Raw genomic sequence first — 25,554 nt, 5'->3', positions numbered from 1 at the left:
CAAACCCGGATTGTTTAATGTATCCGGCTACACATGTTGTTCTTCCTTGCCATTATAAGGAGATCTCAACCAACCTCAGTGCACCAAAGTGTGAGTGTTGGTCACTACCTGCTACATCCAAACAATAGAGAGTTCAGCCAGGGGACACGACCGGCTCTGGCCAATCACCGGCTCAGAACACTTCTTCTGACCCCTGACCTTTCGACACACAATGTTCAGACCATACATCAGCGCTGAGACCTCCGCGAGCTTTTTCTTCTCGTTTAGGTTTTACACAGAGACCGCGCGGAAACAAAAACGGGGTTTAGGTGTGAATCTGGGCCATGAATTTTCCCAAAATTATTTCTGGAGACAGCTCCTCTGCAATTGATCACAGAAACAGCCCTGTCAGGCGGTGTGGAGAGGGCAAATATGAGCTGAAACTTGACATTATTGTGCAAGCAGTTTAGCATGATTTTCAGTGTGATTTGGTACTGATGGCTTATGTTCAGTATTTATGCAAATGATATCACCATGAATGGCTTTGCTGCGCATTTAATCGAAAAATACTTAAAACTGCCATTCGCAAAAATTCCAACAGTACACAGAAGTTCCACAAATTGTAACAGAAGCTTTACAGCCTTGTTGATATAGTTTTTGTTGCATCCTTTACAACTATTCCATATTGTGTCGGCATAAGTAAAACGGTCCCGTCTTTGGGTGTGCTCTTCAGCTCACTGTGCAGCGCTCGCTGCAGATATGGCAGCTGTGCAGAAGATGGCGTTGAGTCTGATTGGCACCGATTTTGCGCAGACTCCAATAAGTCCAACTAGTTAAATTACAGATTTCAAGTCATTTGACTCGCGAATAGAGGTCACTTCCAATGTACTGAAATTTTAATTCGCCTGTTCACGTGACTTGTTGAATAATGAATGCCCCGGGGTCAGAAATAGATCTGAAAATCTGCCTTATTTTCATTTGGAGTGGTCCTCTGCAGGGTGCGAGTCAGATCTCCTCTCCCCTGACAAAACTTTGCCCGCTGGACACACACCGTCATGACCTGTGAGTAGATTTGGCTGTTACTTATCTTAAGCTTTGTGTAGATCTTGTATAAAATATCCCGGAAGTAGAGTTTTATTTCAGATCTTAGGATGCACATTCATGAAGACCGTATTAATGTGTGTATTGGATGTATTTCTATAAATATCATAAAACACAGCAGGTCTAATTTCCTACAGCATCTTAAGTTTTTAAAGCAGACAAATTAGGAGGATAAAACTCAATTCTTATTTTGCTAATAAAGGTAATGAGAATAAGTACTTTAGAACTGTGTTTAAAATGAAAGTTGGATCCTAAAATGTGGCTAAAGGGGTGAGCGTGTAGGTGTAGCTGAAGTTTTTCTGGGCATGAAGAAATACAGTCACTGAAAACTTGTATGAATAATAACTAAGAGAAATAACAGTCTGCATTCATGTTTGGAAAGTTAACTGCATCCCCTCAAAGATGGAACACAGCAAACATTTTGTTGTTTGAATGGATTTTTGATAATTTGCTATTTTTTCTTTATCTTAATTATTATAGGTAGACCCATTCATTCCACTGTTGCATCAGAGTGTGTAGTTAAACAACAGTCACAATGCAAATGGATTATCTGTTGCTTTAAAGAGCTTTTCAATGAGCGTGGACACAATAGTCAGTTTAGACAGGTTAAACATTAACAGAGTCCTTCAGGTGTTTGACAATGTGTTTAATAATAATGCTTTATCTGTTATTGTTATTACTGTAGTCCTGTTATAGTAGTAGTAGTAGTAATATTATTATTTTGCACTTACCTCAAAATGTAACTGACAGCTATTGCACAAAAGCCTTTGATCTAGTATGATCTGGGGACAGTTACAATAAAGAGCCAGCAAGTTCAACACGATAATTCAAATAATTTTATTACAACCACCTTTACGCAAACAATTACGCTGTCCGTGTCCGTCAGTATCCACGAGAGATGGCTTCAAGTCAGTTTAGTTTCGCATTAGCCTTGATGTTGGCCGATGTAAACCTCGCACAACAAGGAGTTATCTTCGGCAGAGTGTATCGGTAACCCAAGCTTGGCTGTTAAGAGCTCCGAGTGTCAACATTGTGGGAAGATATGGACCGCCGTCTGGCCAACATCCAGAGGTCTGTGCCTTTAACTCCTCTTTGCTGACAGTGATAAGGAGCCCTGATTTGTGTAAATAACTTTCAAATATTTGTTTTCTGACAAAAACTGTTGAGATTTATAACATAATAAATCAACTACTACTTTTGAGCAAAATGTAAGACTGGAAAAAAAGTGTAAGAAAAAAGTTTAAAAAGTAGGCTACCAACCGAGGGCCTTTTGGTTTCCAAAATAACTTCCCACTCGGCTTTCCATGACTCGAGTCAAGGAAGAGTTCAGGTGCGGTGGCGAAAGGCAACGTGGGATTAGATTCTAATGTCGAGTCATGTCGAGCCGTACAGTCCCGGTGACAGCTCCGCATCTGTAGGTGAAAGAGAACAAAGACAGAACAAAATAACATTTTAACGGACGCAAACAATCACAACCGTCCGTCTAAAACCTGCGCGTAAATCTTCATTTTTAGCCCTGATCATTAATATTCCTCCTCTTCAGTTTTAAAGGTGTTGAAGGTGAATTAATAAGAGCTGGTCTGCTTCTGTTCCTGTCTTTAAAAGTTTACCGTTCAACTTGTAGTTTGAGAAGACAAAGGCTGGTGTGGGAGTGGGATGCTGTCTATGTCCGCCCCAAATGATTAATAGTTGTGGTGGGATTTTTCCACGCCCGCTGCTCGGTGTTGACGGAAAACGAGCGCCAAATGGTGCCGAGATGAGAGAAGCTCTTCCGGGCTATAGGACTTATGGCAGTGGGCTACCTAGAGTGGCAAAAGTCAGATATCTTACATATCTCGCTCTTCAGATATGAATGAATTTATATTGTGGCGGTTTGGGCAAACAAGAGGGTTATGGCTTAGTCGGCACTTTTGCCATGGTAACCCTACCACCCACTCCACCCGCTTACCCCCTCTCCAAAAGCTCCAAAACGCTTCCTTTGCACAAACCTGTAATTTCACTCAGCCGGTCATAGGAAACGCGTAAGCGCATGTAGGACGACTGGGGGTCCATGTAGTGATCAGCGGGGTCGAGCAGCCAATCTTTGGTTACCTCACCTCCACTTTCCGCTCACTGAGTGACACGCACTCCTCAAGACCACCAGGACGCACACCCTGCTCATGTAGGACAGGTAAATGTGTGACTTTTTTTCTCTCAATTTGGCCAACAGCATGCAGGCTTTTGCTGATGGAGAACTAGAGGCTGACTAAGTGGTACTACAAGGAAACCGTAGGACTGAGGCGGGGGGGCGACATTGAGTAAAGCTCTGGCTGTGTTGTGAAGAGAAAGGAGAAGAGGTTTGCTGGAGTGATGTGTAATCATTATACCACTCTAAAATGGTATTTTCTAGGAAAAGCCCTCTCCCACGCATACAGTGCGAGTTAGCACGCTGCAGTGCAAAAACATTCTGGTTTTAGCTTGGCTCAGAGCTGTGGCTGCACTGGAAACTCTGCATAATACACCAGGATTAGCTCTTTCAGCGGCTAACAGGCACCAAATATATGGCACTTTAAACCTGACAGAACAGTATTTCCCTCTGAATGGGCGACACGTGGAAAAGCTGCTTCTCTGCGAGAGACTTGCTCCTCTGCCAGATACATTGCAGTGTCACATAGCCTTCTTTTTTCCTCCCTCCAAACTGATCCGTTTCTCCTCAGGGGCAATGACTGCCTCCATTAATGATTCACGGGCTCAAATAAAAGGGATTTAAGTTGACGTTGAGTCACGTGAGCGGGGCGCATAATACTGCGCGGTGTTATGGCACAGGGAAGAAAACCGGAGCCCCGGTCTGGCCATATGATGCTGATTATATGCGGGTTACCCCCACTTTCCGTGAGGGGAGTCCGGGCTTTGTAGTTTTGTTTATCGAGGGGAGAATAAGAAAAGAGATTCACACCGAAAGAGAAAGGATCCCGGGTTTGTGGATGTACTACTGCTGTCACGGACGGATATGTTTTTCCACGCGGACACAGTCAGAGCGTGAGCTTTGGGAGGATGGATTTTATTTTGAGGTATTTCCGCCGATTGTTCATTACTGTCGTGAGTTATTGCTGAGCGAGGCAGAGGTCAGTAAAAAGGGGTCCAGGGTTTTTACAGGGCGCGAACGCAGACAGGTACCAAAGAAGCCAGCGATATTAACACATCTGTTATATCTCAGCTTCATCAACCGCATATCAAGCGACACATAAATAGGCCAGCGGAATTTACACACAACATATATAGGCAACCATTTAACGGTTTATCTGGGCCATTAGGATTCAGCTTCTGCTCCATTTTGTGCCCAACAGTCTAAACATTATATCAAAGCCATTATTAGTTTGAGTGTAAACTTAAAATAAAGCAGTTAAGAATAAAATATTTCCGTTCAAATCACATCTTTAACAGCATGAGCAGACATTTGGATAAACAGGCCCGTACAAACGTTTGTAAATAAAGCGTCCATTTAAATAAAAGGCTTCCAAGAAAAACCCAAACAGAGTGCGCAGCGCAGATTATCCAAGGTGTAAACGGTCCTATAAACCAACACATCTTGTGTTTTATTTTTGTTTTTTTTTACGTGGTGCTTTTTCTTATGCGTAAATGATACATCAAGATGGGCTCCATATAAAGCAGGGGGGAAAGCGGTGGGGTTGTGTGGTTCCGCCAGGGAAACGAGGATATAATGGAAAACGGAGTGCCATCCAGGACCGCGCGGCCGCGCTGAGGTCACGGCGCTCCTGCTTGATTTATGGGCGCGGGGACTTGGGGAAGATGGTGCGCGAGAGCTAATGACTGTTCGATCCACGTGTGGAGAAAATGCATCAGGGAAACAACAAACACGTTATTTGCATAGGCCCGTTTCAATATTATTAGGGATATTAACGCTTACAGGCAGCAGTATTTGGATGTAATGTTGTTTTTGTCCGAGACCAATCTCAGCACTTCGATTTTGATTAGCGTATTTGATTTATTAGTGTCTTATTATCTATTTTTTCCCCTCAGGATTAATTTATTCTGCTTGATATTTTGTTGCAAAATGATAAAAGGAAATGCTATGCCTCCTCGAAGCTCTGAAGATAATAATACTTAAATACGTAGATGTGGAGTCTGCTGCTAAATGTGAAAATTTGACTTAAACGTTTATCGTAAAAATACTTGCATCGAGTTTTATTAAATTTGCGCTAACCCATTCATTGATCTGGATCTTATCTTATTTTTAAAGTCATTTTTAAATAGGGCCTAATCAATTATGCACACAATACGCTTAGCTATTCTAACTACAGGGAGAGCTCACTGAAAGTCTAAATTCACGCCAGCGTATTTTGCACGCTGAACGCGTTAAACGGTTGCATTATCCTCTCAGATATTCAACATTTTTATTCCACATTGCAGAAATCCAGCCAAGTAAATTCAGGCCATCGCACGGTCTCCGAGACACCTTGAACTGCCTTCGGTAAGTCCATATATCTTTATTGATTTGTGTTATGAATGCTTGATGGTGATATCCTTATTCAATTTCTAATAAGTAGCACACACGCCCACCACAGCACTCGCAGGGATAGAGAAGCAGCTTATGGCTTGTACATTTCCTTGTTGCAGCAATATGACCAGCCCGAGAGCAATAATTCCTTCTCTTCCACTTGTCTTTGTGGTGTAATTTGTCACTATAAAAGTGACGAGGGGAATCGCAGCTCTTGGAGCGGTGCCTCACTCCTTTCAAAAACTACTTTCTGTGAAAGCCATCTGCTTGTAGCCGCTCTAGTTTACTGCGCTTAAGTTTGTTTTTTGTTTTTTAGGAAAATTCTTTCTTTTTCCTTTCATCGCCATTTGAGATTTCTGTTCCACACCACATTATCTTAGGCCTTATTATGCACGGCAGCATACGACCGCCACCTCACTGACATTTAACCCTCTGCTCGGGGACAAATTAAAGAGAGAGACGAATCAGCATTTTAGCAGAACACAAAGAAGTAAATAATTATACAACATGACTACTCTGGTTTGGAAAAGAAAAAGGCCGAGTTGGCTAAAAAAAAAAGTCCTAACATGTGAATTTTTGTCCCACTCACCCTCCCACGCCGTCCGTGTGTCTTTTTTTTTTTTTTAAATGTGTCTTTGAATTTTGTCCCAGAGCCTGAAACCAGCAGAGAAGCTGCAGCTCTGGACGTGTTTACAGCCCGGGGAAGCTTGAGATGACATAAATCTATTCTTTCATTCTTCATTTTGGCTGCAGAAGCCAGCATTACTCTGCAGAGGGATTCCCCCTGCTGCCGGCACTCTTCTCCTCTGCTCCTCGCTGCATGTCCTCCGCTTTGCCTTTTGCTGATGAAAAGTCTTCCCAATTTTAACACCTTGCTCCCGCTGGGGCTTTCCCTTGATATACAACGAACAACTGCTTTGACCTGAAGTTACTCTCTAATCTTTAAAAAAAAATCAAACAAACAAAAAAAAACAGACTTTGTTGTATTGTTCTTAGAAGAAGCCGTGCAGACAGCGGAAAACGTTGGCCGGCGTTGAAATGAAAACGAATTGCTCGTCCTTGTGCCAAAATTGAGGATCATATGCAAAAATGCGGGTTAATGATTAAACTCGTGGATAGAAGCCCTTTATGTCCCTTGAAAATGGAAACGCAGCATGGTCAGCGGCTGATTATTCCTTTGTATTCTCCCTTCACTCCAACATCTCGTCCACTGGGCCCATAATTCCACTGCAGGACGTGGAGCAAATAATACAGAAAAATATTTAAAACACTTCAAGGAGAACATACTACGTCCAACGATGCATTATATGTTTTTTTTTTTCTAGACACAGTGCCTCATTTGGTTGGGGGAGGAGGAGAGGCAGCCACTTGATTTGAACTGGCTTTCCAAGGCGCTACTTATTTGCATAATTTTTTTTGTCTATGGTGACGCTCTGGTTCGGGGCAGTTCACTGGTGTCTGCATGGTACTGGTGAAGGATCACATAGTCCAGCATAGCTTTTGCTGAGTTTGATATTGCTATGAAGCCCTGGTCATTGCTCTGTAGCATGACGATATATTCAATCTTGAGGCCAGATAACTCTTATCTCGCTGACCCGACTGCTCACGCCTGCTTTCGTAATCTCGGTTTACCCATCCACGTCGAGTAGGGAAAAAAAGACGAGGAAGAAAGGAAAGGGGTTTCTCTCTCGGCTCTTCCTTTTTTTTTTGTTGTGGCTGCTAATGCCTGGTGTATGGCAGGGCGCAGTCTGCTGCTGCTTCACCCAGCCAGCCCTGCCTTTAAACTTTTTTCCTCCGGATTACTGCTTTGATCGATTTCGTCGCTGAATGAGAAAATATCGCTCGGTGCTCCGCATTCGTCGTCAGAGGATAAGGTAAGCAGGCCAGAAAGAGGCTCCCTCGGTTGTAAATGGCGGAGTTTGTGTGTCGCGCGGTGATTTATCACCGTATGACTTAGATCTCGGTTCAGGAAGAGTTCACACACACAGTCAGGCAGCCAGATTTCTCCAACGTGGAGCAGGCTGCGCCGCGTTAGAGGAGCTCAAGACTGTCATTTGTCTCTCTTTCTCTGCCATTTATGACTATCGCATTGGCTCGCCTGGAGATATGGGCTCCACCACAACGCTTTCTGATATGTTTTCCAGGTCAATGTGAGTGCAGATACAGTGAAGACACCTTCTTTTCACTTTGCAGTTTAGCTGAGTTGAGGTTAAGCTCGGGACTCGTTCTGTACTGATTTGCGTCTTGTTGTGCACGGCTGAACCGGGTGGTGTTCCACATTTTGATTTCATTTCTTTGCGCTTATTCATTGAAAATGCATTGTAGTTACGTGTCTTCTCTTGGACTACATTATTGACTGTGAGATAAACAAGTCATATTTTTACTGCACCCTACAGTAATATAACCCGATATTAAAGGTATCACATTTACCGTGGGGAACATAACACCAAGACCTGTTAGTCTGAGCTGCTGAAATTTAAGGCTTTAAGGGTTGCAATCAAATATTTTTTTGATTTATTTAGCTTTTATTGAGTCTCCAAATGATCTGCTTCCTTTACTGATGTGACCGCAGACAAAAGAGTTGCACGATTTCAGAACCAAATAGTAAATTAATAAGGCGGGTTTACATTGGCCATCAGCCTATTTTGCATAGAAAATGACTGATTTTTATTTGAAAGTATTGCCTATTATCATTATTATTATTATTGTTATTGTTATTATTACTACTATTATTGCACTTTGCTGTTTTTTAGTGACCGTGCTTAAAACACAGGGAGTCCACATATTACATTATAAAAGACCCATATATCCGCGTCTGTTATGGATTACAGCTTCCCCAATAATCTCTCAGAGGCTGAGCCCCATGGTTACTTGCTTGAATTATGGTGGTGCGGGAGCAGTCTCTAACTGTGCCGTCCCAGGTTTCTGTCCGCCTAAGTGACGGGCTTGGCTGCTCACTGGGCCGCTCGTTCCGAGCAGGCGGACCCGGCCCGCTGACCCCCCATACATCCCCGCAACGGGGCGTCGCGCAGACAGCACCGACAGCAGTCATTATTATGGGCCTGCGAGGAAAAGTTCACACCGTGGTCACAGAGTTTCGCGGATGCCCGCCCGGTTTTTCAGGTTTCCTCGTGGCTCTGCCATTCTTCTCGCAGCATGCAGAGAAAAGAAAAAAAAAAGAAGAGAATGCGGTTGTTTATGCTTTGCGCCAGGTGGCCGGGGAAGCAAAGCCGCATTGAGGTCTATACTGTTACTGCACAAGTGTTTTTTCCCCTTTTTTTCGAACAGTGAAAAAAAAAACGGGTTAAAAGTTTGTGGGACACCACCAAGGAAATTAGATTAGTGTTGACAGCCCTCTGGTAGAATAACAATATAACCGAAATATTATTTTCCTGTGTGGTAACCCGCTGATAATAAGCCTTTCCTACAGCATCTTTTTTATTCATACAGGGTTTTCTGCGAACTGTAAGTCTATATTCAGTCTCATTGTTAATAGGCTCTGAGATTTAAAATGTCATGCAGTTTCTTGTTAGGTCCGAAAATTGATTTGGCAATCTGAAATGCTTTTGAAAAGGGTTTTGTTTTGATGTGGTTTGGCACAGATGGTAATACAAGGTTAGTGCGTGCCTTTGTGCCCTGTGTAAGCCATAAGGTAAACGGTAATAGTCTGCAGAACTGTTGGCCCTATCTTGCTTCCATAGTCTCCAGTGTCAAGTCTGTATTGAAAAGTAAGATGGATCGCCACCATTTCTTCTCCTCACAGTGCTTCTTGTAACCCTAGGTTCACCCGAGGAGGCCATTGGCGGAGAGGCGTCACGTGACCACGGGGTGCCAATGTTATTCTACAAGGGTGTCAAGACCCTGTCAGTTTCTGAAATAAATATTGGGAAACGGCGAGATGCAAAAGGCAACCTACTACGACAGCTCCGCAATTTACAGTGGCTACCCATATCAAAGCGCAAATGGCTTCAGTTATGATGCCAATCAGGTCCAATATCCCCGGGCCTCTCATGTGGAAAGTGAGTACCATCGACCTGCCTGCTCCCTGCAGTCTCCCGACGGCTCCGTGGCTCTGCAGAAGCCGGGGGAGATGGCGGAGAGCTGCGACAGGACCACAGCCATTCAGGCGGCGCAGTCTAAGGTTCATCCCGAAAGCAATCAACCGCAGGTGCCGGTGTCAGGCCCACCCCCACCCTCACAATCCCCCGGTGCTATCAGCCAAAACACAAGCAACGGGTCCAACCAACCCAGTGCCAAGAACGGCTCCCCAACCTCTACTGCTCGCGGCAAACAGATCTTCCCCTGGATGAAGGAATCCCGTCAGAACACCAAGCAGAAACACACCAGTAGCTCCAGTTCAGGTACTAAACACTGCTGCTGACACACACGCACAAACACAAACTCGATTTAGCCTCTGACCAGAAAGTTTTGTTGAGAGAGGACACAAAACATAGGGGGTGTGGGTGAGTGGTAAAGGTAAGAGGTTAGGAGAGAGGACAGCAATTCTTTTTCTGTCAGGGTCAGTCATTCTATAATTTGTAAATCAGTGGTTTAAGAACTGCAAGCAACAAACAACTTTCTGACACAGGCAGAGTAGAGAGTATGTTCGTGTTACATTTATTACATTCACATCCTGCAATCATTTAGACACATCTTCCTCACAATTATCCAAAATTATACCGTAAACATATTAAATGTACCATAAGGTAGCAGAAATATGTCCCTCAGCACTGCAAGTAGACCCCACCATTTGTTGTCCCTGTGCCCTGCAGCTGACCTGTCCCTACTGTAAACATGCGTCTCCACTGATCACACAATGTTCCCGGAGAGACAACAAACAAACACGCATAACAGTTGTTTCAGTTTGCCCTGCTGTTTTGATAAAAGGGAAACGTGTAGGAGGGGTCGCGTTTTTCTTAAATACAGAGGCAACCTACAAAATCAGAGATGCTCATCTTCCCATGGACGTCTTATTCTGCAAATTTTGTGAGTAATGTTTCAACGAAGGTACAGCAGGCATTATTCAACAGTAAGAAATGAAAACGCAACATTGTGTGGTTTCAGTTTGACTTGGGTTTGGGAAAGTTTTTTTTCAACCCCGTAAAAGTGTTATAACCTTTTGGCACCTTTTACGCACAGCCAAAGTCGACTGTTTTGATGAGAGAAACATAACCTGATGGATCTTTATTTGCACGGACCCCCTACATAAACAATTAAAACAACTGAAAATGTTCATCGTCATCTTGGCCTTTTTGGTTTGTTTTTAAATAGTAGGTATTCTCGTAAATAAAGTTAAAACAAGCCAAACACGCCAAACAAGGTGGCACCTTTCATTTCATTTCATTTCTAAAAATCAATTATGATTTATGTTTAAGGAATGTTTTGAATTAGATTTTAGTAACGTGCGATGTGCTAAAATGTATGGGAACCCTTTTACGCACGTTTTACGCACGTACACAATCCAGACCCTGATGTTTAACGGGAAGAAAACTTTGGTAGGTCAGGGAGGGGCATGTGGTTTGTGGGTGTTTAATGACACAGAACTATCCTAAATCTGATGATCATCCTCCCAAGACCTCTATATATCGTAAATTAAATGTATAATTTTCTAGTTCTGTTAGTCGTCTACAGTGAGAGCTAAAATGCAAATCAGGATGTCGTCTGCTCTTTCTACTCACGATTTTCGCACATATTCAAGACATATCCTGTTTTTTGATCAGAGGAAAACTGAGGGGTTCAGGATGGGAGTTTGTGTTTGGAACCATGCAAATGAACACTAAAAATTCAGAGACGCTCACCTTCTCATGACCCTCATTTTGTAATCTGTGGCTAATTTTCTAATGAAGTTATATGTACTCTTCAACAGAAAGAGTTTAAAATGCAAAGAAGCGTGTCGCCCTTCATCATGATTTATGTTTGGGAAGGTGTTTTCATCAGCTTTAACAACACACAACGCGTATGAAAAGACTTGCGCACATTTTACGTAGCCTACTTACGCAAGACAATAAGCCTGCAGCCAATATACGTTTCCCAAAACAGTCTCTTTTTTAAATCTAACTGGTCTTTTTTAATGAATTTATTTATAGTCATGCAATTACCATCGTTATCACAAGTGACTGTCCTACCTACATGGACTTTCCTCCTATTCCTCGTATTAACTTCTCTTTCATGTGTGTAATAACCTAATAGGTCAGATTATGTCATGCTGCATTCCTTTTGCTCCAGGTTTGGGCGACAGGTAGTGAAATTTATTAAGTGTTGGCCGCCTGCCACAGCAGTAAGCAGACCAAAACCTTGCTATTCTGCAGCCAAGCTCCAGCCTCTTAGAAGAGGGCACTTATCAGTGAGGGCAAGGCGAGCTGCTTTATACACCCTGAGGAATACATAATGCTCGTGTTTGCATAGCGTGCTACCCTGTGACTACGGGGGAAGGATGAGGGTCAGAATATTTTAGTAGGAAATCTGAGGTCACCTGGTTCCATATCGGATACTGACCCACTATTCTACAGTTACATTTCTTTCCTTTGCGGTTCGTGTAGCGCGCACACAGGCCCAGTGTCCATACATTGATTGTTAATTGTCTTGCGGAGCCCTCATGATAACCTTTGTGCTTTGCAGTTGGGAGCAGATTTATCAAAATGTTGTGATGTTTGAAACACCCATGCTCGCACATTACGAGGGAGAAAGAGAGAACGAAAGAGTCGATGATAAAACCCTTATTTAAATAGTGAAGCAAAGCATATTTATATAGTAAACTGTTTGCTCATCACCCCCACCCCCTCTTGATGGTTGAAAGTTCTGTTATCAGCTGTGTGCGTGTTGTCATGCTTTCACTCTCACTCTCCTGTCTAACTCTCTCTCTCTCTCTCTCTGTCTCTCTCTCCCTCTCCCTCCGTCTGTCATGGATTACTGATTGACATCATCCTCTTCTCCTCTCTGACAGTGGAGAGTTGCCCCGGAGACAAGAGTCCTCCGGGGTCAGCAGCATCTAAGAGGGCCCGGACAGCTTACACCAGCGCCCAGCTAGTGGAGCTGGAGAAGGAGTTCCACTTTAACCGGTACCTCTGCAGACCTCGGAGGGTGGAGATGGCCAACCTGCTCAACCTCACAGAGAGACAGATCAAAATCTGGTTCCAGAATCGCAGGATGAAATACAAGAAGGATCAGAAAGGCGTCGGAATGCTGCCTTCCCCTGGCGGACAGTCCCCTCGGAGTCCCGTGGGCCCTGCCTCCGGTGGTGGAGGAGGCGGAGGATACCTCAACTCTATGCATTCTCTTGTAAACAGTGTACCTTATGACTCCCAGTCGCCGACGTCTTACAATAAACCTCATCAAAACACATACGGTATGGCTACGTCATATCCCCCTCCCTTGAACAGCTCCCTTAACAACTGCCCGCCCTCCCAGAAGAGGTATCCCGGGACCGACTCGGCCACGCCCGAGTATGACGCGCATCCGCTCCAAGGCAATGGCAACTACGGGACGCACATGCAGGGCAGCCCTGTTTATGTCGGCGGAGGTTACATCGACTCAATGCCAAATTCTGGGACCTCCGTTTTCGGTCTGACCCACCTCCCGCACCCGCCGACCACAAATATGGACTACAATGGAGCAATCACAATGGGCAACAGTCAGCATCACGGAGTGTGTGATCCCACACCGACGTACACAGACCTTACGCCGCACTACTCTCAGGGAAGAATCCAGGAAGCGCCCAAACTGACGCATCTGTAGCGGTGGCGTAGCCTGGATCACTCCGCCCATTGTCTTATCCACCTCCAGACACATTACTGCTTTGTTTCCGCGCCTCCTCACGGCTTCCACCTTCTCTCGGCCTTTGTTTATGTTTTTTTATAGTTTGATGTGTGAAGTAGCGTAGGATAAATAATCACGACTTGCTTGAATTTTTCCTCTATTTGCTAGTGTCATTGTCTCACAAAGACCTTTATCTGGGCTGTAGGAGTCTAGAGCGGGAGGGAGGGGGGCACAGTATATGTATAGGCATATTTAATCTTTTTTTTATTTTTAATCTTGTTTTAAAATTGAAACTCAAACAGGGTATTATGAACATATGTTATTCATTTTAATGTGAATTTGTCCGTGTTTTATTTATCCGCAGTTGAAGAAATGTGTTTTTTTTTTTGTTGTTTTTTGTTTGTTTGTTTTTTTGCATTTTATTGCACTTGTGAAAGGATCCTTCAGAAGCCACGAGCTGGGATTTATGAGGGAAACACATTTTCAGAAACAAGGGTCATGAGCTTACACGCAACCTCCCTTGCTTGTGTTGTTCTATCGGACTTCCTAATGTTATTTATTTTGTTCGGTGTGAAGTTAAAAGAGTCCTTTAGTATTACCTGACACCTCTGCGATCTTTGTATGGGGAGAAGGTTTGGTGGAAAATTAGCGTCTCGACCCTTTTCCAGCCAGACTATATGTAGTCTGCAGAAGCTCCTCAGCAGCAGCACACACCATGTTGCTATCACAGGCAATGTTTCCTTTTTTTTTCCTTCTCGGAGGAGGTGTTTTCTCAGCGAATGTAAAAATCAATCAGTCATGCAATAAGGGTGGAAAGAAGGACACGCGTTAAGCAGTTTCTTTATTGAAGAAAACAGAAACAGACGCCATCATTTTTTTTTTCGATGTCACACATTCCATGCTGCTCCAGGTCGAAGAAATAAATAAAAAAATAATTGAAATATAATTGTAGCAAACCCCGTAGTTTTAATTTGGACACATCAGATGCATTTCAAGACAGTTACTTGAATAAAAATGTCAAAATATATTTCGAATTTTTGACGTTTTATTATTGATATATTGACGTCATATATTTCCTGACGGTGCAGAATCGTAGAGGTGACAATATGAAAAATACATTTTTAGACAATTGGCAAAATCTTTAAGTCTAATATAAAATGTTAGGTGTTAAACAATAAATGGATGAACACTGGTAAATGTCTGTAGTAATGCAAATCAAAAATAATGTTAAACCAGTGGCCATATTTAATATTTAATAAAATAAAGGGGAATGGCCGCAGATAAAAGTCAGATAAACAATATCTGATTTTTTTTTCGCCCCTTCTTCTTGATCCGACGTGAAGAAAGCTCTCGGGTGGCCTTCTCCCCTCCTCTCATCATGCGTGGGCACATCCATAATAATAAAAATGTCACCCGGGCCCTTCCTGGAGATTCTGCAAGAAGACAAGAGGCTAAATGAGAAATCGTTTGAAAAATAATTCCCCGATATGTTCAGTCAGTCTACTGTGTTCAGAGGCTGCGCCAGAATCGTAACGTTGCTTATTTGTCTCATCATTATACAGATTTGCAAATTCCATTTCGACACCAAATGTCTCGGTTATGTGGATGGTTATGAGTGCAAAACCGAAAAAACAGGAGTGTCTTCGTGTGTGTGAGTGTGTGTGTTGTTAAAATGAAGGATCTGCAGAGGAATTATTCGAACCTACATTTTTTAAAATGTCTATATTCTTTTTCTTGTTTGCATTAATTTCTTTCAAAATAACAGTACATGCACACGTGGCCCTAAAATGATTATATTATTTTGTAAATCTCTCGTTTCCTTCAGAAGAAAATGGATCATTTTTTTGGGATGTTAGACGATTTTTCTACTTTTTCCTCCTGAAATTACACCAAAACCTTTTTTGTTATGTTAACTACTATGTTTTGTTTATGCATGTGCAGTATTATTTCTTCTCACTGATTTTACACCAAGAAATAATTTTCAGCCTAATCTGATTGATGTAAGAGGGCATGAACATTAGTAGCCCTGACATATGGTTAGCAGGGAAACCTAGAACAATTGAACCATGGTGTGTCACAGAAAAAGAAAAAAAAAACTGATGCTCTGAGTATTTCCGCGTCCAACACACACACACACACACACACGCATACACAATCACCACAAGACACTGATTTGAGCCATACGCGTCATACACAGGTAGCACATAAATAACGTTTTAACTTTAAAAGAAGATTTGTATTTCCCTCATCGCATTTCCATCCGTGGGAAAGTGGTCCTAAATCAATCCTGCTGTAAAGACAAGTGTGTAGGACAGACTGAGCTCCACTAAATGCCGCCACCCACTCCTTTCCTTGCACACAAAGCCTGTGCGTAATTCCAAAAAAGCCATCCATCTCTTCCCCTAGCAACTCTGTCCTTCACCACAAGGTCTGCTCCCCTCGCAAAACCTGCATGTCTACTAAAACGTCAAATACATATCGCTGTGTGAATTGCATGGCACAATTCAAAGATAAAAGCCAGGTGGAGAAGCTGCTTCGCCCTACTCACCGCTGGCGCATTACCTCCTCCTCAAAAAAGGAAATGGTCGCATCTTGTGCAGCTGGCTTCTTATTTATCTTTTAAAACATCCCTCCAGCGACAGCCTGACTATGACTGTGAGCAGAAACTGGTTCTAATCTGAGTGGCCAGTGTTTCTCGCCGCTTCCTGGCTGCATTTGATCCGGGGGAGAGTTAGAAGCCTTAAATGTGTTGTGAGGGCACCGAGCTGTCAGACCTTTTGGCGAGTAAGATTGATCGCGCACAGGCTTCCAGGACTCTTTGTTTGGTATATAAGCAACAAACTGAGAGAGGCCTTCCACTTCTCTTCTTTCCTCTCTCTTGCTCAATAAGTCATTTTTTGGAATGAAAATACAACATGTAATGCTTGACGAAAAACATCCCAAATGTGGCTTTCACAGATTATTCTGGAAGGGCTGTAAAACCACTGCAACACTGCGGGGAAGAGCCATTCAATAACACTTCCATCTACATAATAGCTGTGCAAATGGATTCGTTGTAAATGCTCGATTGTGAACATGGTGGTGTTTGCTTCATCGCTATTTCATGTAGAATTGATACTGGCGACAGATGCCTTTTTCAGCATTGTAGCTACTGTCCTCCCAGTAAACTCTAGTTCAGCTTTGTGGTTTTCCATGATGAACATAAAGACGAAATTGTTCTAAATAACAGAATAATATTTAAAATAAGGTGACAATTATGACAGCTGTGTGTTTTCAGTGGGGTATATTCATGCACAAAAAAATCGACCTTTTGTGGAATAAACTAAACGCCTTTAATATCAGCTTTAATATGACCGAGGCTGCACAAATAGCCTGTAATAAAACAACGTTTGTGGGCGCGCATGCATACCTAAGTGCAAACCTGTTTACAAGTTTCTGGACCTTATCTGTTACTGGCAAACAGCTGTTATGGGATGAAATGGTCTGAACATGTCATATCCGTCAGTATTAAGTTAATGGATGGGCTTTTTATTGCAACACATGTCGATGGATGCACTGCATATTTCATTATTATGCGTCTTTGAAGTATCACATCTATTCTGGAGTCCACATTTACTGAACAGACCGGATTGTTAGGGCTGGTTGCTGTCCAGAAGTCTCAATATCAGTTTTTTTTTTTTGGTGGGGGGGTATGTTTTTTTTGTGCAACTCTGAAGCCAGACTCTTGCCTATATGAATAGCTACTGGCGTGAAGTGTGTGTATGTGTGTGTGTGTGTGTGGTGGGGGCGTTCTCGACTGACATCCTCAAACAATACGAGAAAGAGGAGTGCACGAATCCGCGCACCCTAGGCTGGGCTCCTTCCCTGTAATAGTGAGCGTCAGCCATTCTTAAAAAACACATTTTGTAGCTTAGTGGACTGCACTGGAGGGGCAAGAGGAGGATAAACTGAGCGGACAAAGATGTAAATAAAAACAGTCGTCCCCCCCAGCTGAACGAGGCGTTCTTCATCTGAGTTTTTGGATCAATCAGGCAGACAGTGGCTTCTTTTGATTAAACCCCAAATTGTCATTGGGCAGAGGTAATCATGTGACAGGCAATTCGGTCCAATTTCAACCTTGTCTCCATGAATTCAATAGTTTAATAGTAGCTCGGTCCCCACACGGCCGTAATCAGTGAAATAGAAAAAACACCACCAGGAGATTTTTTTTAATGATTTTTTCTTTCTCGTCCTCGCTGAGCCGCAACATTTATAAAAACACGCGTGCAAACTTTCCTCGGCTCTCAGGGAGCGGAGATGAATTACGAATTCGAGCGAGAGAGCGGTTTTATCAATAGTCAGCCGTCGCTTGCTGAGTGCCTGACATCTTTCCCCCCTGTCGCTGATTCATTTCAAAGTTCATCAATCAAGAGCTCGACGCTTTCACGCCCGACACTGATTCCTCCTCCCTTTGAGCAGACCATTCCCAGCCTGAATCCGGGCAGCCATCCGCGGCACGGCCGGCCCAGGCACAGCCCCGACGGATGCAGCCCGCTGCCCACAGCCTCCTTACCCCCGGAGTACCCCTGGATGCGGGAGAAGAAAGCCTCTAAGAGGAACCACCTGCCGACCTCCACCGCTACCACCATCTCCAATGGACCTGTGTGCTTCTCCCCGAAAGGTGGGTGATTTCAAAACACTTGCTGCAAAAGTGTTTACTATCTGCTGCTAAAATAAGAGCTCAGTGCTGAGGCCTTTCCTTACAACAACAGCAAAAAAAATTAGTCTGGATAGGTTTTATTCAGACAGATTTATGGTTATTGCTTTTCTGTGATTGTGTATGAGGCAAGGGAGGAAAAAAAAAGTTTGAGTAAAGTTTGGTGATGTAAGATGATTTATTCCCCTAGCTGTAGCAGAGTTTTGATGTGTGACAGTAATGAAGAGTGATGGAGTGCCGTTGCCGAGGAGGGCAGCTGGAGCATTCATTAGTATCCCACCAGCCTGGACCTCGCTGCTTTTATACTGCACTATATTTGCTTCACGCCTATGCTAGACGTGATTTTTGTGTGTAAAACAATCTGATGAGTATCTTTCCGCTGTAATGACTTTACGGATAAAAGATTTACAAGCTGTAAGTTTGAATCAGTGGCTCCAGCGGCCATTTTGCTGCAGCGTGTTGTGAGCCACTCTCTGGTGATTTGTGATAGCCATATCCTGACATTCAGTGGCGGTGGGGTTATGCAACTGTTGTGTCCTGCGTTTTAATCCCACGCTACCGTGGCGTTTATTTTCCAGGCTCGCCTGAGATTGTGGAGAGCGCTGGGGGAGGAGGGGGCTCCCGTCGGCTGAGGACTGCGTACACCAACACACAGCTGCTGGAGCTGGAGAAGGAGTTCCACTTCAACAAGTATCTATGCCGGCCGAGGAGGGTGGAAATAGCGGCCCTGCTGGATCTGACCGAGAGGCAGGTTAAAGTCTGGTTCCAGAACCGGCGCATGAAGCACAAGCGGCAGACCCAGAGCAAAGAGAACCACAACGGGGAGGGGAAAGGGCCCGGCGCCGAGGACGGGATTCACAGCGAGGAGGAGGACGAGGCCCCCCTGTATGAGCGGAGCGGGGCCCTGCTGGAGAGAGATACCTGCTCCTTTCAGAACAACTCTCTTAGCTCCACACAGCAGCTCCACAATGGCGAGTCCATGGGCTTTGCTGCTGCGCCGCTGAACAGCAATGACAAAAATCTGAAACATTTTCCCAACCCGTCACCCACTGTTCCGGGCTGCATGTCAACAATGGGCCCGGGCTCGGCATCTGGCCCGGACAATGGCGACAGTCCCCCGGCCCTGGATGTTTCTATACACGATTTTCAACCTTTCTCCTCGGATTCCTGCCTACAGCTCTCCGACGCTGCCTCGCCGAGTTTGTCAGAGTCTCTGGACAGCCCCGTGGACATTTCTACGGACAGTTTCTATTTTTTCTCGGAGTCCCTAACTACAATCGACTTGCAGCATCTGAACTATTAGGTTAGCTGAAATCAATCACAATTACTTTTTCCCCCTTTTTTTGGGACAATAAATATCAGCGTACGAGGGTATTAACTCTGATGTTGTTTGTATATTCGGCACATTTATTCTGTTGATATTTGACTTGACGATTAATACAAGGTAAGGATGAAATTAAATCACTGAAATAGCTCTACTCAAACGTGACTTGTAATTACCATAACAAATTGATCTCTTGGAATGGAAATTATGAGTGTATGTGAATAATTATACAATATTAGGCCTATGGAACCTGGTCATTTTTATTTTTGTATAGCTTTCAATGTCTTGGATATTTTTGTTAGAATACAATTAACTTGCTACAATCCTTTTTGTTTTCCTCTGGTGGTTTGAGTCGTTTCTTTTTCTATCTGCAGACTGAATATTTTTTTGCTTGAATTATTCATGTGGAAAATATGCAAAATAAAATAAGTAGGGCATAGAGAGATAGAGACGTTATGTAAATTTCACAACAGGTTGGAAATGAATACAAATGCTCAGGTTCGCTTTGAGTTGAATTGAAAATAGGCCTACACACACACACACACACACATACACACACACGGAGGAATTTTACTTTCTTGTGGATTTTAATTTCAATTTTAATTTCTGTATAGATTCTGGTGGTTAAACGTTTTAAACATAGTAAAATGACCAATATGTAAATATCCGAAAATGAACTAATTACTGAATGCCAAAAAACAGCATTTGTTTTACTGATAATACTTAGTTTTTAGAGTTGCACAGAAATGCTAGCACAGTTTTATGCTGTCTGCAAACACCCTGACGAAGATTATTTTTATTTTCACCTTCAAATTTCATACTTTGCTGAGTAAAAGCAAATACGCCCGCACAGATCTTAGCATGACAGGGCTCTTAACATTTTGTGTATGTTGCAGGCAAATGCCCGAGCCATGTTTGCCTTCAGGAGCTCATAAATCACTCCGTGGCATGAATGAGACGGACATTAAGGAGACCAATTGTGGCGTAATGTGCACAAATAAAACCCCACTTACATTTTCATACGGGACTCCCCAATTCCTGTGCTAAAAGGGGGCTGAGTCTCCGCATGCGTTTGGTAATAATTCATTTTTATAGCTTGTTTTAACACGACTCTGGCTCGGCGACAGCAGCAGCGCGCAGCAGCTGCCTGCTCATGTTATGAAGCTGCACTTTCTTCCTCGTGTGTTAAAAGCAGTCCCAAACTCAAAACAGACGACTCGTGGACTAGATGTCATTTATCAAACATACATTTACTAAGAATAGCCGTGGAGAAGGGATCATTATGCAATATCTGGCTTACTTTATCGAGAGGGTTTGTGCGATTTGAGGGGATTTTACAACATTATTGCGGCAGTATAAAGATTTGGAGGTCAATATAGAGATTATGAAGGGTCTTGCTCTATTGTATTGCACTTGAGTTGACTTATTAGCTTTTCCACAGTTTGACTCGATAGTTTGTTCCACTGCAACAGCTTTTGTGTGTGAGAGCAGCAAAAACAACTACCACCAGTTGCGGTGCCGGCCTGCGTGGATCGATGCAGAAACGCATCTCCACGTGCGCAACACAAGCTCGAGAGTTCAGCGGCGGTTTATCGAATAATCTGGAAGCCATAAGCAGCCCATCGACTAGATGAACATTAGCCTACTGGTTAACTGGAGTGTGTGTGTGCTTAAGAAGGGGGGCTATGCCGGGTAAAGGGAGGAGGGCGGGGAAGGAGTGTCTTTCAGACTCCAACACTCCAGCACCCACTGACTAACCACAGTGCCAGTATAACCAAATCATTCCGAGACAGCGCGCCCATTTTGCGCACATGTGTTCACACAAAGAGGCAAGAAAAGCGAAGTTTCCACCGGCAGGCAAGGCAATGATCCACTGCGCCCACTCAGTGCTGCTGCACAGGCGGCTGGGAAGACAGAGGGGAGAGAGAAGGTGCTGGGGGGTAGTACTGACCCCACTGCGCTTTATTTATTTATTTTACTTATGGGTAGTATGCATAAGAGATGAAAACTTTAAAGTGGCTTTCATGTCTATTTCTATAGGCTGTGTCATATATCTAAACCTAAAAATAATGACAAAAGTAATCAGATCCTTTACTTAAGTAAAAGTAACAGTAACACACTCCATTACAAGGATTACTCAAAACCTTGCTTAAGTAGAAGTGCATGAGTGATAATAACACGTATCATCATACAGCAGAATGTCTCCTGTCAGTGTTACTCGGCCCTATCAGATGACTTTATCAGATTGGTAATAAAAATAAGCAGCATTTTATTCAAACATCGAGCTGGTGCTAAATTCTTTATAAACTGTTTGATACTTTAATTTATTACAGTGGATCATTACATTGTATGTTGTCTGGGTAAAATCTTAATCTGAAAAGTATAAGTTAAGAGGCGTAAAAACTAGAATATTTCTCTTTGAAACACAGTGAAGTTAAACAGAGCAAAGCATAGCTAATATAGAGTACAAGTACATCAAAATTGCACATAAATGGCCCCTACGGTACTTAGTTACTTTCCACCACCGCCTGAAAGGTTATTTGAAACCCTAAATTTATCTATCGGAATACTGTCATCACATATTTATAAACACACTGAAAAGCATCATGGGTGTTTGACCTCACACAGCCAACAGGGGCGCTCATCCCTCCATGTGACCCTCTCTTCCTCCTTCCTTCCCTCCTCCCCTCCCCTTTCTTTTCCTTCCTCAGTGAGAGGCTGGCCCTGCAATCTGCTATCGCTACGCCGCAGCTCTCCCACGCACACTCTCCTCCTTTCTCTGGCTTTGCTACAGCATTCCTTGGCCATTAATTTCTCCAACAGCTTTATTTGATGAGCTTAACAGGATAATCAGCCCACACTCGCACCTCGGGCTATATGGGCGCATTAGCTCCACGATGGGCCTCGCGTTATCAGATCATTTGATCACTATACATGCATAATGAATTCATGTGGGAGAGAAATCAGAGTAGATAGCGGACCCTATGACCCTGGGAGAATAAAAATTAATACCGCGTCATCTCAGTGTTTAATATGTTGCCTTGTCGTTACATCACCTGTGACCTCCCAACAAGTACTGAAAGACAGCCCAACATTCTCTAATGCGACCTTGATGAGAAACAAAGTTACATTAAAAGCTCGCTGTGACTGAACTGGAGTGCTTTCTGCTGGTGCCAGGAGTGAAACCTTCCTGCTTCTAAGTCACGGTCACACTGTGATAATATTTGCTAAGCAAATCCCTCGCAGTGTTAAACCGTGAAACACTTCGCATCGGAATGAGACACTGATAGCCCACCATAGCCCGTGGCGGTGACACACGCACACGCGCGCACACACACACAGAGCTATCCATCCATCCAGAAGAGAATGACACCATTATATGTATATGACATCACGGGTGATATGCGCAGGCGAGGACAGACACGCACAACCGCGTGCGCGCACATACGCACCAGCACATACACGTACGCACACCTCTCTATTCCAAAAATACCGTACCTGAGGTCAGAGTGACAGGTCGTCCCCGTGGAGAGGTTACAGAGGGTAAAACGTTAATCTTTCCCGGAGCAGGAGAAGGCACAGCAGGGGGTTAGAAGACGCCGTGTTTGCCGTATCCCTCTCATCATGCGACCCCGGAGCTGTCCACCGCCGTCTGCCTCCCAGCTCATTGTTTGCTCGGCCAATACATTAGTGGCGACGCGCGTCACCTTGATCGACGAGCGCCTGGAATTTAAATAGCCACTCAAACGCCAATCTATCACTGGCTAAAGGGATAAGGACAAGTACCTCACTGGCTGACCCAGGCCCACGTGACAGCACCCGTTCATTGATATCGGCCGGTGCGCCCCCATCCCTCCTCTGATAAGAACAGAGTATAGGTGAAGGTTGGCACGGTCACTCAGGGTAACAGGGCAGAGGACCAGATCAGAGGGTGTCTGTAGAAGCGGACCGTCCCTCGGACCCGGTTGAACAATGCTACAATGAGCAGCTTCTTAGACTACTCTGTGATGAGCGGTGAGGGTGGCTCATGCTCTGTCAGGGCTTTTCACTCGGACCACGGGATTACAACTTTCCAGTCTTGTGCGGTTACTGTCAACAACTGCGGGGCGGATGACCGCTTCATGGCGAGCAGGGCTTCCCCCGATGGCCTCCCTCACCAACCGGGGTCATACCAATCTAGTTCGAGCTCACTGGGACTCGCCTATGGGGCCCATCCGGCCTGCAGCTCCAGTTATGGACCCCAGAGTTTCTGTACTACGTATAACCATTACGCGCTCAACCAGGAAGTAGACTCCACAGCGGGATTCCCACAGTGTGGCCCGCTGATGTACTCGGGTAACATTTCCTCATCCATGGTCTCTCAGCATCGCCAAGGTTACAGCGCCGCCCCCCTTGGTCAACTCCAGTACGCCCACTCTGCCTATGGCGGCGGGCACGAGCGAGTAACTTCTTTCCCCGGGTGTCCAAACCCGCTCTCACCTCTGCATGCAGCTCATCTGGAGGCTTGTTGTTCACCTCTGTCAGAGAGCACATCTTCCGCACAGACTTTCGACTGGATGAAAGTCAAGAGGAACCCACCAAAAACAGGTGAGTGACAAGTTGTGCCTCTAGCAAAGGCAAGAAGTGTCTGCAAACTACACGGGCCTGTAAGCCACCCAAACTTTCTAAACTGAAGTGATGTTAGACATTGATGACAGGTGTTTTCTCTGTGGCACACACAGGAACGTAAACACATTTAAAACTAAGTTGCTGTGTTCTGCTTTTACGCCGCTTGAAAATAGACATTTCTTGCTTTCTTGTGCAATTTTCTTAAAATGTCATGTTGTTTTTAAAGAAAAGACAGGCTGGGAATGTCTCCTATTGTACATTTATTATACTGTATGCAGTAGTAAATGTTATCTTTTAGTGTTATATTTAACACGTGGCACATTATATCATGTTTCTGAGAAGATGCGAGAAATTGACTGCTGCGTAAAAATTGCTGCTCGTTGCGTAAAAGTCGCTTTCAAGCACAAGCAGTAGTTTAATAACTCGTGTGTTTTGAGCAGAGAACATGTGGGTTAACTGTGTTCAGAAAGCTCAAGGTGATTTCTTCCTCTGTCTGCAGGCAGATCTGGAGAGTATGGCTATGGGGGTCAGCCGAACACGGTCCGGACCAACTTCACCACCAAGCAGCTGACAGAGCTGGAAAAGGAGTTCCATTTCAACAAGTACCTGACTCGTGCTCGGCGCGTTGAGATCGCGGCAGCGCTGCAGCTGAATGAGACTCAAGTGAAAATCTGGTTCCAGAACCGGAGGATGAAACAGAAGAAGAGGGAGAAAGAAGGGCTGCTGCCGACCAAAGCTCCATCCTCAGATCCTGGAGAGAGGATTCAAGAAAAACTGGATGATGCAGAATCAGAGAAGTCCATCTCAGCTCCATCTACCCCGTCTCCCCCATCCTCCACGGTGTCTTCCACAGGGGCTGATCCTTACCCCTCTAACTAAGAATTCACTGCCTCTGTACCTCTTTGGGCCATAGGCGGCCTGTATATATCAAAGCTCATACCCAGTGTATCAAAGCCAAAGTCGTGGTTGATGACTGACATATGTGGACATTTAGGATGAGTTAATGCACTATTTGAAACTTTGGACGATAACACGGACCGTTTCTAAGTTATAGATTTGTTTTATATTGTGTATCGTGTTCATGAGAACGATGACATCGCCGCTCCAAGAAACTTAGGCCATTATTTAGAATATGTACGCTCTCTTTTGAAATCTGAAGTTAAATGGGCCATGCGTCACGACTGTGATGGTGCAAAAGGTATCCAATTACTTCCTTCAACCTACTCCTGACCACTGCTGCTGAATGTGCCAATGTAAAGTCAAAAAGCGGCACACACTAACAAATACCTCAAATGTGCCAAAGATGTGCGTCATGGCCACGGCCATGCTGATTGCACTTGATGTCGTCAATCAGGCATCACACAATCAACGAGACGACCTCGTTTATTGATCATCATAAAGTGCATTGTTATCGTACTTGTATAATCACTGTCACCTCTGTGTTTGAGGCCTGTGTGTTTGTGTGTCGCGACTGTCTGAATGTCTATTGTGTGATATGTGTGAGATTTGCATGATGCGTAATGCTTTCATGTATTATTAGCTGAGTTTTATCAGTTGGGCAACCGGTCGTGTATGGCCAATGTATGTTCCAGG

At 44.1% G+C, this 25,554-nt stretch overlaps 3 protein-coding genes and 2 long non-coding RNA genes across 8 annotated transcripts; 3 read left to right on the top strand and 2 right to left on the bottom strand.

Moving 5' to 3' along the window:
• Positions 1 to 1,893: 1,893 nt before the first annotated feature.
• Positions 1,894 to 6,302, bottom strand: LOC124074206. Of its 2 annotated transcripts, none has more exons than XR_006845810.1 (2): positions 6,168 to 6,302; positions 1,894 to 2,492 (listed from the first exon to the last, which is right to left on the bottom strand). It is a non-coding gene; the product is annotated as an uncharacterized LOC124074206 (long non-coding RNA). The 2 variants fall into 2 exon arrangements; XR_006845811.1 differs by lacking the exon at positions 6,168 to 6,302 and adding an exon at positions 2,691 to 3,035.
• On the top strand, positions 2,995 to 13,488 carry hoxa3a (homeobox A3a). 3 transcript variants are annotated; one of them, XM_046416823.1, is made up of 4 exons: positions 2,995 to 3,250; positions 5,491 to 5,551; positions 9,360 to 9,939; positions 12,522 to 13,488. In XM_046416823.1, the coding sequence occupies exons 3-4, from the start codon at positions 9,477 to 9,479 to the stop codon at positions 13,310 to 13,312; spliced, it is 1,254 nt and encodes a 417-aa protein (XP_046272779.1). In that variant the 5' UTR covers positions 2,995 to 3,250; positions 5,491 to 5,551; positions 9,360 to 9,476; the 3' UTR covers positions 13,313 to 13,488. The 3 variants fall into 3 exon arrangements, with proteins under 3 accessions (XP_046272779.1, XP_046272777.1, XP_046272776.1); XM_046416821.1 differs by having other exon boundaries at positions 2,995 to 4,130; XM_046416820.1 differs by lacking the exons at positions 2,995 to 3,250; positions 5,491 to 5,551 and adding an exon at positions 7,316 to 7,452.
• Positions 13,489 to 14,157: 669 nt separating this feature from the next.
• LOC124074205 lies at positions 14,158 to 16,059 on the bottom strand. The gene is made up of 2 exons (XR_006845809.1): positions 15,882 to 16,059; positions 14,158 to 14,766 (listed from the first exon to the last, which is right to left on the bottom strand). It is a non-coding gene; the product is annotated as an uncharacterized LOC124074205 (long non-coding RNA).
• A 124-nt stretch (positions 16,060 to 16,183) lies between these two features.
• LOC124074171 (homeobox protein Hox-A2a) lies at positions 16,184 to 19,681 on the top strand. Its single transcript, XM_046416826.1, has 2 exons — positions 16,184 to 17,993; positions 18,608 to 19,681. The coding sequence occupies exons 1-2, from the start codon at positions 17,630 to 17,632 to the stop codon at positions 19,330 to 19,332; spliced, it is 1,089 nt and encodes a 362-aa protein (XP_046272782.1). The 5' UTR covers positions 16,184 to 17,629; the 3' UTR covers positions 19,333 to 19,681.
• A 3,171-nt stretch (positions 19,682 to 22,852) lies between these two features.
• On the top strand, positions 22,853 to 24,914 carry hoxa1a (homeobox A1a). The gene is made up of 2 exons (XM_046416828.1): positions 22,853 to 23,940; positions 24,461 to 24,914. Exons 1-2 carry the CDS (start codon positions 23,334 to 23,336, stop codon positions 24,838 to 24,840), a joined length of 987 nt encoding a protein of 328 aa, XP_046272784.1. The 5' UTR covers positions 22,853 to 23,333; the 3' UTR covers positions 24,841 to 24,914.
• Positions 24,915 to 25,554: the final 640 nt, after the last annotated feature.

Source organism: Scatophagus argus, chromosome 17, assembly GCF_020382885.2.
Source record: "Scatophagus argus isolate fScaArg1 chromosome 17, fScaArg1.pri, whole genome shotgun sequence".
Taxonomy (NCBI): domain Eukaryota; kingdom Metazoa; phylum Chordata; class Actinopteri; family Scatophagidae; genus Scatophagus; species Scatophagus argus.
The sequence above is the reverse complement of the archived record's forward strand: the minus strand, read 5'-3'. Positions and strand labels throughout refer to the sequence as shown.